A 16,769-nucleotide genomic window follows, 5' to 3' on the forward strand; every position below is an offset into this window, starting at 1 on the left:
TGGCCTCACTCTCCCTTGCCCTGGGCCAGCACACTGGCCAAGTCTCAGCTCCTTTTATGCTGGCTGTGGTGGCATCTACTTCAGTTGGCTGATTCTCAGGAGCCAGGTCCCAGCAGTCCCGTGACTGATGTAGCCAAGCAAATCTTTTGTTTTCTGGACGCTCAGATGACTTTAGCTTACTCTGTGGTCATCAGCCTCATCTGGCTTGCCTGCTGTTAGGAAGATTTTAACTGAATGGTTTCTCTTAGACTTCACTGAGAGTCTCTCTGTGCACTGGCTTGTGGGTCTGTGTGCTCTCTGTTAAGTAATGTAGAGAATAATACAGAAATCTATCTTGTCCTAATGGGAACATGTCAGTAGTTTTCTAGAGGGAGGCTTCACCCCGTCGTCTACCATCCTGAGTTGCCGTCAGTGGTGGCACCTGAGAAGAGGCCCAGAAATGGACATTTCAATGACAGGTCAACATACCGTTTTTAAAGCCTGTTTTCCAAATTCTTCTAGGTTCTCTTACTGTTTGATCCATCATTGAAACCAACAACAGCAAACTCTTATTATGACTGTGTTGGATTATAAAGTACCAAAGTGGATCTTTTCATATTGGCACTCAGCATTTTGACTGGACAATCAACTCAGCTGTCCCTCTCCCCATTCCAAATCATTCGAGGGTTTGTGTTTGCTCTTGTGTTTTCAAATAGGCTCCCCTTATGTGGCTGAAGAGGGCCTTGACGTCACTATTCATACCAGATTGACAACTTCAATGCCTCAGCTTCCCAAGTGCTACGATTGCAGGTGCATACCAGTAGGCCCGGCTTCTTCACCATGAGTTTGTATTCAAATTTACTCACTTATGTATTTATTTTAAAATTACCTTTGTGTGTGTGTGTGTGTGTGTGTGTGTGTGTGTGTGTGTGTGTGTGTGTGTTTTGCCTGTTTATAAGTCTTTGCACCACGTGCATGCGCCTATGGAAGCCACAATAGGGCATCAGATATCCTGGGACTGGAGTTACAGATACTTATGAGCTGCCACATGGGTGCTTAAAATCAAACCAGGGTCCTCTAGCAGAGCAGCCAAGTATCCTTAACTGTCGAGCCATTTCTCCAGCCCCCAATCCTACCATTTATGATGTACGTCCTAGGTCCAGGACATTTGCTATGCTATGTGCAGACGTTATTTCATTTAATTTTCATGCCTGCTGTCTGAGATAGGGTTGTTTGCTTGCTTGTTTATTCCTTGTCTTTCAGATCAGGAAACTGAAGCCAAAGAGGTCAAAAAAGCTAGAGAGTTATAGAGCTAAGATTCAAGCCTAGCCTTCAACATAGGTCATGGGCCTGCCGCTTTTCCTTATCTATTAATTCTCTCTGCTTGATCTTAGGCCCCTGACTTCCATGTTGGGAGCCAGAAAAGCTAAACCATGACCTGCAGTGAAGTGCGGTGTTCATCAGGACTTCAGTTTGCTCCTGGGATCATCCCCGTGAAATTTATTTGTGCAATATCTATTTGTCATCTTCTCAGGTATCTTTATTCCCATCTTCCCTGAACTCACTCTTCTGTTCACTTTTAGAGTCAAAACAAGTAGCTTATTCTCTCAAAAGGGGATGGCACCTTCGTTATAACCCAAAGATGGTGATCTTTATAGAGGTCAGGACTAGATCACCAAGATGACAAGTTTTCGACAATGTCTTAGATGACCTGTCCTTGGCAATCCGATGTGGTCCCTAAACGAAGCAGGAAGTCTGGAGTTGCATCTCTAGGGAAGTTCTTAAGCTTTGTCCACTCTCCATCGTAGCCTGTGTGGGAAATCTACAGAGACTTTTGATTTGGATGAGGAAATTCTTTATTTGTTGAGGATAGCTCAGCATGAACCTACGAGTAGGTTTTCTGATGGTCCAGAGCCTACCTATGGTGATTTCTGAGCAGGAAGATCAGCACGACAACAATTAGGCCAATCACTAATAAATCCCAGTATGGTCCAATGGTGCTGTCCAGTTTCAGCCATTTCCATTTCGTGGTAAACTGCTGGCAAAAGGCATTCAGTCAAAAAAAGAAGGCAATTCTCGCAGCTCGTGGTGGTCAGAACCATTTCTCCTCCCAAACCCACCACCGCCACCCTACTTGCCAGCCCCCTGCTCCCTTCCATCTTGGAAGGTGGGATGAATTTCAGAGTAGAGCCCACACATGGGCTTCATTATCAACTCAAGTATGACTAACCTCAAGTACAAAATTTAGCTTGACATGGTGGCACTGGCCTGTAATCTCTGTACCTGGAAGCCTAAGGCAGAAGGGTCAGCCTGGGTTCCACAGTGACTTCCCAGTCAGCCTTGGATATGTCATAAGGATTTGTTTCCAAAAAAATGAATTTCTGCTTTTAAGAAGTACAGCTCTTTGTGGTGTCACTTGCCACCTGCCATCTGCTTACCAGTCTCAGATTTCGATGGCAAGAGCTATGTTTTGAAGAAGTATATATATATCCCATCTCTGCTTAAGGCTTTGAGCATAGAGTGTGTTGGAAAGAGTGTCTGCTGAATTAATTCACTGGTTGTACTCCACAGTGTCAACACATACTCAGCAAGTAAGAATGGCTGTGTGGTAGGTACAAGATTCTGCATTCTACTCATCAGAGAAAAGTTAACTCCCTCGCTAATCCTCATCACTTTGTCCCAAGTTTTTTGGAGGTTTTTAGAGTTTCTGAAAAATCTTATTTGAGATAAACTTACATTAAAAAACAGGATATCTTGGAGAAAATGCATAGTTTCCAGTTTCATAAGGGCAAAGAACACGGGTATGTGAGCATCTGGGCTTGTCTGAGCGGCCATGTCGTACAATCTTCTGGCCAAGTGAATGTCCTGGAAAGAAAACAGCCCATCCTCATCAGGTACAGAGTCTCAAGAAACAGAAACTGTTGTTAGAAATACTATAATTTATGTTCGATGGGCAGAATGGGACAGGGCTATGTCATGTCCTATATAGCAAGGGCGATTTTGAAAATAGAAAGTTATAGACGTTAAAATAGATTCTCTCGACTCTCTACATGGACTCCATATAATAAGCCAAGCATCTTGTGGCTAAAGGCAGATGAAGGTCAGATGTAGCAGGAGAGGAAGATTAAAATTATGGGACAAACAACTTGTTACACAGGGAGGTAGGGGTTGTGGGGCTCTAGGGTGGTTGAGGTGTGGGTGTGTGGGGTTGTTGGGCTGTGTGTGGGTGTGTGTGGGGTGGAGGTGGTGATCACATGGGAAGAATCAGAAGCAACTCAGAGCCAGCAAGGAAACAGGGAACTTGGTCTTAACGACTTCAGGGAACTAACTTCACTAACAATCTGAATAAGCTGGAAGTGCGTTCTTCCCCGCCGTCTCCAGCAAGAATCTGCCTTGATTTTAGTCATGTGAAACCGCAACTGTTGACAAAAGCTGCCTAGCTCCAAGCAGCTGACTGAGCCGCTATGCCTTCCCTGTGTGGGCTGACACGGCTGTTAGAAGCTTCATGCTACTACTAGCCTATGAGCACACAGAAAAGTCTTGGAATTCATGGCACAGACCAGGGTTTATAACATCTATTTTCTTTGTTGCTGGGAAGATTTGTCCCAAAACAATCTGTTGAATTTTAATGACTGGCAACATGGAGCCCACATAAAAATGTAAGGAGATCCGACTCCACAAAAGTGTTCTCTGACTCCATGTACTCACAAAAATCTAGAAATGACTCCTCGTTCTTTGACCTTATCTAGCAAAATGTTGGCACCACTAAAGCAAAAAAAAAAAATTTCTTCTTTTGATATATATTGCTCTAAGGATGCCCAGGATTCAGTAAACGAGAAGTTCTACCCGATCCACTTAGCGGTAACTTTCATGCAATGCATGGGAGTTTATTTTACTTGAAATTCAGCAGTCTAGGTTAAGTGAATCTGTCTCTGACTCCTTTTAAGTAGCATGTTCCAACTAAACTATCAGCTGTGCCACAGTACTGATTAATATGTGTCTATGTTCAAAATAGCTTCCTACAGGTCAAAGAGGCAGCCGGCTTCTCCAAGAAGGAAGCCTGGCACTTGAGTTCTCCAGGCCCGAATACTTTATATCACCCAAAATTCCTTATAATAAAAATAGTCTGTATGAAAAGATGGATGTTTGAGTGATTTTTTTTCATTTTCTAATTATGAATATATCACATGGAAATTGGGAAAACTCCGGTATTATAGAACTGAATAGGAAGAAAATTCACTCCTAACCCTGCTGTGCTGAGCTAACTACTGACACTAGTTCACACCCATCCTTTCCAGCACATGCTATGCTCTTTCCAGAGGTATTATAAATACCTTTGGAGATGATTTTTTGTTTTGTTCATGACCCTAGAACCAAGCCCACTACTTCACAATGTGAACAATCACCTGGTCAGTACACAAACATGTGAATGAAAGGTAGACTGCAGTAACATGTCATTCTAGAAGCTGATAGCATTCAGACCTGAAAAAAATCTCAAAGGATTTTGAAGAGAAGGAATATATAGCCTAGAATATATTTAGAAGAAAGGTGGCATATAAGGCTATTCTCAAACACAGTTAAGCCAACGAATTTAAAGTAAGAAGTCTAGGATTTATAATGCTAGTAAGAGGATTTCACTTTGTGTTTTTGTCTATCAGCATTGCCTTTGGGGGATGGGGAGAGTAAGGAGGTAATGGTTTGAGGGAGTTATACTTTATCAACAATAACACAGTAGTGCTTGATGAATTAGTATTAAGGTGATGGTAACACTTGCAACAAATCAACTCTCCAAATCCAGGGACACAATACTGAAGAGTTTGTTTTTAACTTTAGTCATCATTTTAACGGGGATGATCCTTGGTAACAGAGGATTTTCTTTGATGGTAATTAAGGAATTTGGCTCTTTCCATTAAGTGGTCCTGCATTTACCCTACAGCCTCTGCTTCTTTCTGCTGTGTTCCAACAACAAAGTGCAAAGCAACTAGGGTGAAGCCCCATTTATTTACTGTCTGCCTTAGCACAAATAGCACCTTTCATTTAAGCTGTGAGTACAGGACACATGGACGCAAGGGATGCTGGGAAATGTAGTCTGACTTGGCAGGCATTCCTCCATTATTGTTCTAAGGACTAGCAATTGTAGGATTCTAACAGGCAGAAGTATTTAGTAGAAATGTATTGCGAGAACATCAGAATTGAAGGCACCAAGTAACCTTCACAACAGACTATGGTGATCAAAAATTCAGACTAGGGGTTGGGGATTTAGCTCAGGGTAGAGCGCTTGCCTAGCAAGCACAAGGCCCTGGGTTCAGTCCCAGCTCTGAAAAAAAAAAAAAAAAAGAAAAAAAATTCAGACTGATCCAGGGTAGAGACAGTTGGAATGGCCAGGAAGAATGGACAGCAGGATTTGTTCATGGTGAAGCTTCTGAAATAATTTTTAAGATACAAACTGACAAAGAATCTCGTAACTTGTTGGCTTATGTTTTTAAGTTCACATTCCCGGTTAATTTTACTCCAGGCATGTTGATCAGCACCATCCTCCCAGCAAAATCGCCACCACCTTCATCAGGTCAGCTGAGTCCGCTCACAGCTGGGCTTGTAGACTGTTGATGCTTCCACAGAGCAGGAGGAGTTGGGGAGGGTCATTAGGCCTTCAGTTCAGTATCCAAGCGTCTCACAACCATTTGTCTGCAATTCTGTCCTGTTTGCCTGTGGTTTCAGGGTGGCACTAGAGCTTATGGGAGGATGAGGGGAAGGAGATCCACCTTTCATCTATGGAGAAGTTAACTATGCTGGATGAAAACTCGTTAACATGGCTGCTTTGGGGCCACCCACCATCCTGTCAGTAACTCCTGACACAAGCTCTATAAGTAAAGCCCTCCAAAACTCATTAGTTCCCCAGGGGGAACTTTGGAAGAACTGTTCTTTGGTTTGTCATTCTTGGGAGTTTAGGAGCATGTGGGGGGCCTATATTCACAGCTCCTGCAGAGAAGGGATTTAGACAACAAGGTGGCCTAAGTTACCGCAGGCGACTTATCCTGCTCGCTTCATACGAAGCACCTCAGCTCAGTAGCTCACATTTTTACAGATTCCACAAGAATCTGGTTTGTAGCTCGCTTTTCATCCCTTAAATGCAATGTTTACAAGACATGATTCCACCTACCTTCTTTCATTCTCAGAAACCCCCCGGAAATGATAATACACTCATTTCTCTCACTGGTTTGCTCGAGGCTTGGTAGTGAGGATTGTGAAGTGCTGTATTGAAGAAATGCTACAGTAGCTGAAGGGCTATCACCCTCTTCCTTGCCCTCCTCTCTTTCCTCCCCCTCTCCCTCCTCCTTTCCCCTCCCCCTCTCACCTCATCCTTCCCCTCTTCCCTCTTCCCCCTCCTCCTCCTCCCCCACCTTTGGAATAAGTTTGAGGCTTGAACTCATCGGGGTGCTTATTTTGAAAGTTAGTCACTTTATTAATTTGGCTGGGAGATAATGAGATTAATAAACTTTGCCCTAAATAGTTGGTGACTAATCCAGGGAACTCTCATCAGCTAAACCTGACATCCTGGTATCTAGGTCTGAATAAGCCCTGGTTTCTTTTATCCATTTCTCTCTTTGTCTGGTTTTTCTTTGTCTCTAACCCCACTTCTGGCTTTTAATGTAGACACTTTCTGTCAAAACAAACAAAAAAGACAAAAGCCCAGGAGACCTTATGTGAAGAAACCTGACCAGAGTGAGCAATTTGTGAGTTAAGAGGAACCTGGCAAGAAGAACAGAAAAGTAGGCAGAGAGAAGAGCAGGCAGCTAGCTCTTCTGTGTGTGAAATGGATGTCCCAACAGCTGCTATCTGAATCATGAAGGAAGTGCCCAGCAAAGAGGTGCGCTGGAGACTGTGGAGGAGAACCGAAGCATGCAGTCTGGTCTGACAGCTGGACCCTAGACATCACGTCCTCTCCTGCAGTCCTGACCACATGTCTGCCTCCAGGGACGCAGGTGAAAATGGCCCCACTGTGGTGAGGATGTGGTTGTTAGGAGATTGAGTCCTTTTTTTGAATCACTGGGGGTAGGAGAGCTAACTGAGGTGAAGAATTGAGTGGGGTCATTTGTATACTTTCTATAAACAGTGCTTCTCTTGGGTTATGGTTATGAGTTTATGAGGAATTATGAATAAAAACGGTGATTTTATTGAAACCTCAGCAACTGTTAAAATTCCCTTCTGATCTAAGTGACAGTCATTCCACAGACTGTTTAACTACAAAGCCTTCTCACACAGGCTTGCTTGTAATCCTGTAAGCTGGGGTAGCCCGGGTATCATTAGTTCCGTTTCGCAGATGTGGGTGACAGTGAGAGGTGGAGGCTCAGTAAGTGACATCCAGAGAATTATCCAATTTAGCCGCTCGGTCCTGTCCACTTTCCAATCAACGGTAGCTAATATAAGCTCATAGGGGCAGACTTTGGAGTTGGTATTTTATTGTTCAGGGTGCTGAGGCTGATGAAAACTCATCGGGTAAAGGCAGACTGCAGGGAGGGCCGTCCATGCCTGAAGAGGAAGCATTTGGCTGGAGAGCTCACTGGATCAGCGGTTCTCAGGAACCTCTCTACCAATCATTCTCAGTTGCTAGTATTACTGGACTGTAGGAGAAAGCACGAAGAGCCGATAGGCGCCCCAGTATTTCACTCTAGAAACAGTTGGGAATATAGACACTGAGGAGAACCCTGCTTGATCACTAGGAATGACACATTGTCGGTCCCATTAGGTTTTTTTTCTTTCTGTTTTTCCTGAAATGCTTGGGCTCAGACATGTCTTGCATAACCTTCTGGATCCACTACTAAAGAGTTCTGCACACTTGGCCAAGTGACTTGATCTCTGCCAGTGTGGATTCCTGATGTACACAACAAGCAACGAGTGTTTACCTCATCAAATGGCTATATGATTAGCAAGATTTTATACATATACTTACGCATACACATACATATACACATACATACAAACATACGCATACATACACATACACACAATTGACATATATATCTCACACCTAACCAAAATTGGTTAATATTGGCATTTAACATGCCTACATTCCACCCTCTGCCTTTCGGACTCATAATTCATCATCTTCTCCCTGATCCTTCCCACTGACTAAGGGATTTTCCCCACCAGCACCTGCAGTGTTAGCATGGTTTCCTTAACAAATATGCCTCAAGCCAGATGTAGTCTCTGAGGCCTCCCTCTCTAGAGTGCCCAGTGTCATGAAGATATTAGCTGCTCTGTGAGATGTTTCTGGGTCAACACATGGCACCTTAATCTCTCGCCCGGGCCTCATTTCACTTTGCTGTTACAACCGACAGTTAAGGAGTTAGTGTATCAAGTCCTGGCAGTGAGGAAGTGCAGACAGGACTCACTACCAAAATATGGGCTGGGAAGATGAGGAATGTATGACGTGGATTGGCCCCAGTTAGGTTTCTTTTACTCACTGATTATGTCTGTGGTATAAATGGAGGAGACGAAGGTAATAGTACAGTTTTATGTGTTAGCACAAGGGAGAGGGGCTCACTTCCTTCTTCTACATTGAGATTCCTAACAGTTAGAAACCGCTCCTTCTCACGCAGCCGCCATTACTGGCTCCGAACCAGTACCATTACCTGTGCAATCCCCAAGCCGTGCTCATACATATATGCCAGGTTGAACATGGCTTGCGCACTGTGATGCTTGTCCGCTGCGATGCTGTAGTGTGTGGCTGCTGTTTCATAGTCCTTCTTAGTCCCGTAGCCATAGTAATGGTAATCTCCAATTTTCACTCTAGCAAAAGCATTCCCTGAAAGAAATAGCAGAAAGGGAAAAATCACAAGGGATTCATGTAAAGTTCTCAGTAAAATCAATCTAATAAGCTGTAAAAACACCGCATACATATTCATGGTGACATGAATGCACATGAAATATTCAAAATCTCACAAGATTACATGTACTCGATGAAACGTAAGATATAGTGCTAAATGCTAGCAGTCTTTATTGCAGATAATACTTATGTTTATAATGCTCTGAAAGAAATGACATTTTACCTTTTAAATTCATAATTTGGAGATATGACAACTCTTGGAAAACTGAATCCCAATTTTCCTGCCACTAGAGTTCCTTCCTAAAACTCTGCTCTCATCTGGCAGTAGCCACGAGAGCAAGGCAAGAACCACAAGGCTCTTAATTACTAAAATCGTTCTGGAGCCTAGTATGGTACTTGATAAATATTTATGGAATGATTAGACAAACATGCTAGGATATTTTTAGAAAATGCCTTCCCCAGAGGTAATTTCGGATATTACTTTCCAACAAACATGGATATGGGGATATATTGAGGAGAAGGGAACTGACATTTCTTTTAAAGATATGTGACATCATTCTTTTAAAGGCCACTTAGAAATAGCTTTTAAGTTTCTCTCTCTCTCTCTCTCTCTCTCTCTCTCTCTCTCTCTCTCTCTCTCTGTGTGTGTGTGTGTGTGTGTGTGTGACCCCATGATCCATCTTTATTTCCCTCCGATCAGAGCTAATGTTTTGAAATTCTTAAGCTGATGAAGACACTAGGTTTCAGAGTTAGCTTCCCAGGTAATTCATACAAAATGTCCAGGCGAGTGGAAGCTAGGGCTGATGGGAATGGTACTCGTGCAAGGGTAACCACAGAGACCAGAAGAGACCTGACGCTCCAAAGAGAACCTACTCCATCACTAATTTTGGTGAAAGCTGTCATCCTAAACCCAAGGCTTCTTCTTGGCCATAGTCACAAAGGGATGGGACAGTTGTGTATTCTTAAATTTTGCCATTAAGAGCAGGAGCCCCCAAGCCTCTGAGAATGGAGAACAATGAACGAGCCTGTCCTCAGAGCTTTGGTCTTCTAATGAATGGCACTGACTAAGTGCATGTGGCAATTCTGACAGGCTCCTGGATGAATTTGTTGACTAGAGAGAGATTTCTATTTGAATTCCACAGATGCAAGGTGGTGTCTGAGCCCTGATGGCTCAGTACCCTCTTCACTGGAGGCAGCTGCTAAAAGAAGCTTTCGTGACTAATTGGAAGTTTTCATTATTAGATTTCTTACCTCTTGTGAGCCACTCAGCAAGCAGCTATAAGTTTGAGAATGGGCATGTCTGACCTTTGGTGACACATGATTATTTTCAGCAACCTAGCATGTGTGTGTGTGTGTGTGTGTGTGTGTGTGTGTGTTCTATTGAATATTAATGTCTCCTCATTTTCAAATTTTCTTTGTTCCAATTTCCACGCCATTTCCTGGCTTGAAATAAACGTGTATTTGTTGTAATTGAGCTGATTTGCCACGGCTGAGAGATTGCTGGCGTTGTTTTCTCACACCAAATAAGGTCTTTATTACATTTTAGAAAACATAGAATTTCTCACTAAACTCTCATTGATGGCTCGCTGCTGTATTACCAGCTCAGCTGGGTCTGCGCGAAGGCACCACAGCGGTCCCCCCCACCCCCCGCCTCATATTAGCATCAGCTGAGAATCATTTTTTATCCTATTACTTCCTGTTAAAAGGGATGATTCAGCCTTAACAGGAGATGATTTCAAGAAACCTAATTGGAAATAAAATTGCTCTCTTATTGCAAGAGTCCCTCACACATCCAAATGCCAGCCGTGACAGCTGTGTAACATCTCTCTGATTTTAATACTATAATTTTAGGGGGAAAATTGGAAGGGACATGGTGATTCAAATGCCACCTGCCAGTGCTGTTCCAGGCAATGACAGTTTACATTCCTTACCACATGTGAGACCAGTGAGTAGAGAGGCCTTGAGAATGCCAAGAAAGGATCTTCCCACTTATTTACACTTGCTTTCTAAAAAATCCCAACATATTGATGGTTAAAGATCTGAAGTGTGCTGTCATCATTGGTCGCTCATTTTAGAAGAGAAGTCGAACGTCGTCAGTGCGAAATTAATTTTGCCTACCTTCTCATACACAGGTCACATCTTAGATTAGCTCAGTAAATAGTCCAGCAAATGAATGACTAGAGCTAGGCCAAGAAAGCTGTTTGATTGCCATCATCATGTTTCAAACAACAGTTCTGGTACCATGGAGACAGAGGAATTCTTAGGGCTTGCTAAACTAAGGGATTTGGAAAATAATGAAGAAAACAAATTCTCAGGATTGGCCTCTAACAGTAGTATAATTTGAAGTGCTCACTGCTTGACACCTTGACCTCTTTGCCTCTGTTGCCAACAACCAACGGAAGCAAATCAGATGAACAGACATAGACAGGGCCCACTCCATGCCTATGTCCATCCGATTTATACCTTGAATGGCGGCTCGGTTCCATAGCAGAAGTGCCATTGGATACATCTTCTCTTTCCCCAGAATTTTAGCTTTTTCTAAAAGAAAAAGAAAAGGGGTGGGGGAGGCATTCCATTAAAAAGGGTTAAACGAGGATGGGGTATGCCTATATGAATATGGAGGGTTGGGGAATTGCAAAGATCTTATCTTACTGGATTCCAAAATGAATGCTGAATTGCTTTGAGCTACTTCATATCCCATTTCGGCAAGCAACGCGTACTGAATTAGAGAAGAATCTACGTCCCCATCCTTATAGGCAAAGTAGGCTGTGAGGAATTTCTCAGCCCAGTGGCCTAGTTCACAGACTCCTTTATAAAGCTGAAGACGGGGAGAGAAATCACACAGGCTAGTTAGCTGTATCCCACGTACACACGTGGACCGAGTCTTCAGCTTCTGCTGGCCAAACAGGCGAGAACTTTTTTTTCTAAAACTGCCTGACTTTTGAAAGTTATTTAGGGCGAAGAATTAAAACATGTATAGGCACATGGATTGCAAGGGTAGTTTTGTCTTCAGCAAACCGTTCCCAGGCTTCTTTTAATTTGTGTAATAAACTTTCCTGGCTTGGAGGCTATTCGACAGGGTAAGGATATCAAGTTTGGAGGGCTTCCTTGATTCTGCTAAAAGCACTGTTGCTGGGCATGGACAAGGCTACAGAGATGTGACACGGAGAAGGAAGAGAAGTCAGTGCTGGAGGGTACGGGGAACATAACGGGAAGGGAGGTGTGCAGAGCTCCATGGGGACAAATGTCATCTTAGCTGAATAGCCCTTATGTAACCAGAAGAGGTTAGCCATACATAATTCATTAGGAAGTTGGCAAAGGAACAAATCTAAAGATAGATTATTAGCTGGCAGCTTTTGAAATGAGTTTCAGAGGGACCAGATTGCAACGTGGAGGTATTTATACTGGTGCAGCGGACGTATTTAATAAATCAATGAAGGGCATTAAGGTCCTAAAAGCATTCTTTCGAAAAGTAAATTACTGGCTTGGACTGAAAGAACCAGCCCACTTTCTCAGTTGTCGTCCGAATCATCAAAAACCTGAGAACCCTGTTTTCTTAGCTATGTTTTCTAAGCTAAATCCAGCCTTCATCTCCCGAGTAGCAACTCCGCTCACCAGGAGTGCAGACTGCTCTGGAGATTCCTTTGAAGGCTGACACAGAGCTTCTTGACTGAAATCAAGGCAAACTCAAGAAAGGAAGGGGCCATTTCTATCCTCTCTCCCCCAGTTTAAGTGACACTACTGTTTTTCCTCCTGTCAAATGGTGGTGTTCACTGCTAACTGCCATAAAAGGCTACAAAACAAAGGCACCAACCTACTCTGTGTGACCAATGGAAAAGCAGTGAGAGCCACCCGCGTTTACCTCCACGGCCGTTCTGCAGGATCTCAGCACTCCGGTGCCAGTTGCGTACATCTCGGCTAGATAATAAATGGCGAGAGGCTGCCCACTCTGAGATGCCAAGTAAAAATATTTGAAGGCAAGCTTATAATCCTTCCATACTCCAGAGCCAGCTGAAAATTAAAATCATTTTGAGCTACTCGTTTTTGTTTTTTGGTTTGTTTTTCGGAGCTGGGGACCGAACCCAGGGCCTTGCGCTTGCTAGGCAAGCACTCTACCACTGAGCTAAATCCCCAACCCCTGAGCTACTCGTTTTTTAAAAGTAACATGTTATGGATATACTGGTCACATCGATGCCCACTACTCCGAACAGGATGGGGAAAGACCACCAAAGCATGAGACAAACTGCTTCAGAGTCACTCCTCTGCGGGGAAGGGGCTGAGTTACCCATTCAGGAAATTAAGAAAAAAGGGCTGTTTGGTTTCATGGACATGGGAGGGGAGGTAATGCATGACGATGAGAACTACTCTCAGATCTTACCATTATAGTTATACATGAGCATGCGCGCACGCACATGCACGCACGCACGCACGCACGCACGCACGCACGAGACACATGTAGGGCTCAACCCTCCACAAACACAGAGCAGGCAAATCCCAGGGCCAAGAAGAACAGCTCTGTCTAAGCTCAGGATTGGAATAAGGAGAGCCATTTGATGCTAGACAGAGTCAGTAGACCCTTAGCAGGAGAGATTCTTGGCTCCCGCTCTCTTGCTACAGTTACCCCTCTTTCTGAGTCATTCACATCTAGGGACTTCACTTGTGAGGGGGCTGGGGGCTTTCCCTGAATTCGACTTATATTCCCTTCCAGCTCTAAAGTCGCATGGCTTTTAGCAGCAGTGCCACATAGGGATTCAGCAAGAGCAGTAGCTTAGCCTGGCACAGTGCACACAGCTGTAATCATAGCACTCTGGAGACTACGGAAAGGGGGTGGTCAGTCCAAGGCCGACTCGGACTACATAGTGAGACCCTATGTCTAAATAGATGAGTAAATCAATAAAATTTAAAAAAAATTTTTGAAAAGAGCAAAAAGACTGGAGGCAGATTGCTTGAAACTGAATCGCAGCTGACTGTGTAGTCTTGGATAAGATGTGCAGCCTTGATATGACTCAGCCTGCTCATCTGTAAGCTGTGGGATATCCATATGTTGAGAGAGTAAAATGAGCTGGAACATGCAAAGCCACTACTCTTACTCTTCTGTAGTGATAGTACTATTGAGGAATCGGACAGATTCTTCACTGAAGACTTGGGAGTGAAATAGGAGAACAAGGCGTCAAACACAAACAGTAAAAAGCAGGCCCTCTTGCTGGACCTCAGTGGAAAACACCGAGAGACTTCTTGACTGGATGTGACCTACTTGATAGAGCTGGCTGTTGCCCTGGCTCCCTCTGGTATGAAGGACTTGGCAAGGGCACGTTCAGATCTCTGTGATTCGTCCTAACCACTCCCTCTTTTCAATCCCATACAGAAATTACTGCAAATGTTCATCACTGTCTGAGGCCCCTTACTTTAACAACCTTGGTATTGCTCCAAGAAGGCAATATTTTTTGCCAGTGAGATACTCGAGGACAACCCCACCTAGTCTTTCCTCCCCCACCTCCCTCCTCACCGTCTTACCCTAAGTTTGTGTGCCTGATCTGTCACCCCCCCCTTTCCAGTACTGCAGAATGGGAAATCCCACTTGTCTACTAAGACCATGAAGCCTCGACCTACCCAGAATCAATCAGACTCTAATGCCACTGACTTTCCCCAGAACCTCCTTTAATAAGTTCTAATATAATCATGTCTCTTATCATTTTTATAACAATTCCTTCTTGGATTTTGTTCCCCTCAGCTCCTTCTTCCTCTTGCAGATACACATTTGGACATAACCTTTTGGTTCTTGGCTTTCTCACTTAACCTAACCCTAACCCATTTCAATAAATACAATAATATCAAGACCCTCCATATTGACCAGACAATAAGAATACCGAATCACTTCTCCTTCCTCCTCTCCTCATTCCCCCTCTCCCTTCTCTTCTCTCTCTCCTCCCTTTCACTTGCTCTTCTCTCTGCCCTTCCCTCACCTCTCCTCCTCCACTACTACTGTTATCACCAGACTCTGTGCTGCAGTATCAGAAAACCATGTACGGTCTTATTCATTTACTCTATCGGAAAAGTTCTATCTTTCCCGCCCTTTTGGATCTCTCTCAACACCTCCTCCCCTTCCAGACCTTTTTCCCCCTCACATTCTTTTTCCTTTGCAAGCTCAACTACTTTTAATTTATACCTATATGTTTATGTCTCAAGTCTGTATCCTCGGCTTTGTCCTCTCCTGTGTCTTTGGATGTCTATGCTGGCTACCACCAGAGTCTCAAAGTTAAGCTTGCCAAAGGTGGACATCCTGATTCTATTCCCTTACCAAGTCTTTAGGTTTCTTTAAAGTTCTTTTTAAACTGATGCCACCATGTCCTTTCAAGCTACTCAGACCAACCCTTTCACGTTTGTTATGAGAGGAGATGACTTACTAATGCAGACATCATTCTAAATAAGGTAGCCATATTTGTGGTACCTACAGTAGTACATGAAGCCTAGGTGGAACTGTGCATTTGGCCATCCTTTCTCTGCAGCTTTCTGGAAGTATTTAAGTGCTTCGCCATAATTCTGCAAGATAATCACACTGTATTACTCAAAGCTATATACACAACTTCATGATAACAGCCACTTTTCAGCTAAAGAGTACAGTCATTGTCCTACAGGCTAGTTAAAACAGCACCGGAAATATAACGTTTTCATTATTATATTAGAGTCTATAAAGAAATAATTATCTTATTCAACTATAAATTATATTTGTCCATATTGATAGTTGGTTTTGTTAGATGGGGAAGGTCACTCAAAAGACATATTAAGCTAAGAAGATAAATTTCTCTACCAATAAAATTCTCAGGAGGCTACTGTTTTGAAAGCTAGTTTGACCCCACGAGTCTCAAAGACAACTGCACTTGCTATTCTTGTCACAGGTTTGCTCCTTTTTCTTTGGCAAAGATTTTACTGAATCACTTAATTCTCTGTCAGATGTACTAGTTTGACTAGCTAAGCAATAAAAATGAATTCCTATACATTAATGCATGACCGTTAACTTTAACCCCACAAATGCTGGCAGTATGTTGAAGGGATGATAAGCTTATTGAACGTACCACAGGAACACCTTTTCCATGGAAGTAAAGGAGACCAAGTCCGTGAAGACCAATTGCATTGCCCTAGAAGAGTTTAAAACATGGGTGATAAGGAAAATTACTGCAAAACCTTCAAATATTTCAAATATACCCAGAAAGAAATGGCCAAGGCCATCAATCAGGCAGAAGGCAAAGTATTCTGGCCTGTTTAGTACCCTTTCACACCTTCATAACTCCCTCTGACTAGAAAAGAAAAGAAGGAAATGGGCATCAGATGGTTAATTCAGCCTCTCATCCAGCGCTTAGTGCTTGCTTTGCTAGTGATTCCATAAGAGGCATTGGGCAGAGGAAGGAAGAGGTAACTGAGTCACCTTTCTTTCCCTCCTCCTCCCTCCTTCCTCCTCCCTCCCTCCCCCCCCTCCCTCCCCCCTCCATTCCATCCTTCCTTCTTTCCTTCATTCTGTCCTTCCTTTTTAACTCATTTTTGTTTGTTTTTAGTGGGCTCACCAAGTACCCCTGCTGTGCTCAAACCTCGAGCATCGTCCCATCTCAGTCTCCCCACTGTTAGGATTAGAAGCCAGCAGCACCAAGCCCAGTTAGGTGGGTCTAATTTACTACATGAATCCTGGAGTAAACTAAGCTGAGAATGTGGTGAGCAGTTAAATGGGAATACTTGACTGCTTGGTTCATGCTAGGAACTTGGGAGAATCAAAGTATTATGCTATTGATTTTGAGCCAAGACTCAAAGGATGGATGCATTTTCTAGAATGGGAAGGTCTGTTTAGACAGTTGTTACCTAATTTGGCTGAAGGGAGTTGACATCAATGGTCAAATAACAATTCAGGTCATTGGATTTCACCAACCACTGTTAACAGCTAATAATTTATTACTATCTCTCGATATGATATATT

General features: G+C 43.3%; 1 protein-coding gene across 1 annotated transcript in view; it reads right to left on the minus strand.

Annotated features, from left to right (window-relative positions):
- Window positions 1-1,817: 1,817 nt before the first annotated feature.
- Sel1l2 (SEL1L2 adaptor subunit of ERAD E3 ligase) overlaps window positions 1,818-16,769 on the minus strand; it is a 122,443-nt gene continuing 107,491 nt past the window's right edge. Inside the window, exons 13-20 of the mRNA XM_032902362.1 lie at window positions 15,880-15,942; window positions 15,259-15,346; window positions 12,669-12,817; window positions 11,459-11,624; window positions 11,270-11,344; window positions 8,613-8,785; window positions 2,716-2,844; window positions 1,818-2,014 (exon numbers count right to left, since the gene is read on the minus strand). Of these exons, the coding sequence (XP_032758253.1) occupies window positions 1,895-2,014; window positions 2,716-2,844; window positions 8,613-8,785; window positions 11,270-11,344; window positions 11,459-11,624; window positions 12,669-12,817; window positions 15,259-15,346; window positions 15,880-15,942 (963 nt within the window). The 3' untranslated portion in view covers window positions 1,818-1,894. The remainder of the gene's footprint in view (window positions 2,015-2,715; window positions 2,845-8,612; window positions 8,786-11,269; window positions 11,345-11,458; window positions 11,625-12,668; window positions 12,818-15,258; window positions 15,347-15,879; window positions 15,943-16,769) is intronic.

The sequence above is a fragment of the Rattus rattus genome, chromosome 5 (assembly GCF_011064425.1).
Source record: "Rattus rattus isolate New Zealand chromosome 5, Rrattus_CSIRO_v1, whole genome shotgun sequence".
Lineage (NCBI taxonomy): Eukaryota > Metazoa > Chordata > Mammalia > Rodentia > Muridae > Rattus > Rattus rattus.